Raw genomic sequence first — 647 nt, forward strand, 5'->3', positions numbered from 1 at the left:
GAATCGCCTGCTCCCACGCTAATGGGAAGCAGATTAGGTGACACATGAGAGCAGCCCTGGCTGCCAACTGCTTTCTGTTTTGAGGGCCAGGGAAAGAGTTCGAGGAGGAAAAACAAGCGTCCCCGGGTCCTCCTCCCAAATAAATCCCTATTAATGTGTTTACGGCGGCAACGGGCTCGTTGCAAAAGTGGCTGGAAGAGGATATTTGCGGCGGTAACGCAGGTCAAGGAGGGGAAGAAGAGATTTATTTTTGTTTTTTTATGGCTGGGGAAGGGGACTTTGCAGCCTGGTGGGGTTGCAGCATCAGCTTGTGCACGTGCTGCGGTTGCAAGGGGTTTATAGCTCGTTTACCAGGGGTAAATGCAAATTTGGGAGGCGGTCCCGGGCCTCAACTGCCTCCTGCTGTGCTCTAGACCTACATATCCGTATGGATTTATGGAGCCGTACGGCTCGATGCAAATCCACGCGGGGCAATTGCACCCACGCTGCGCTGCAGCTCAAAGGGGTTTTGGCACAGAGGGAATAAATAGATCCCGTTTTTTGGGATCATCCTGGGTCTGTGCATCCCCTATATCCCCCTCCCAGGGGAAATGAGGGTCCAGGTGAGGGAGAAATGGTCGCTGGGGGCGGGGGGGGGGGGGTGGGGG

General features: G+C 55.2%; 1 protein-coding gene across 1 annotated transcript in view; it reads left to right on the forward strand.

Annotated features, from left to right (window-relative positions):
• Positions 1 to 647, forward strand: part of ARHGEF10L (Rho guanine nucleotide exchange factor 10 like) — a 17,769-nt gene continuing 17,122 nt past the window's right edge. The window contains exon 1 of the mRNA XM_019474763.1: positions 1 to 222. Coding sequence (XP_019330308.1) covers positions 154 to 222 — 69 coding nt within the window. The 5' untranslated portion in view covers positions 1 to 153. The remainder of the gene's footprint in view (positions 223 to 647) is intronic.

This window comes from Aptenodytes forsteri, unplaced genomic scaffold (assembly GCF_000699145.1).
Source record: "Aptenodytes forsteri isolate BGI_AS27 unplaced genomic scaffold, ASM69914v1 Scaffold61, whole genome shotgun sequence".
In the NCBI taxonomy this organism is placed as follows: Eukaryota; Metazoa; Chordata; class Aves; order Sphenisciformes; family Spheniscidae; genus Aptenodytes; species Aptenodytes forsteri.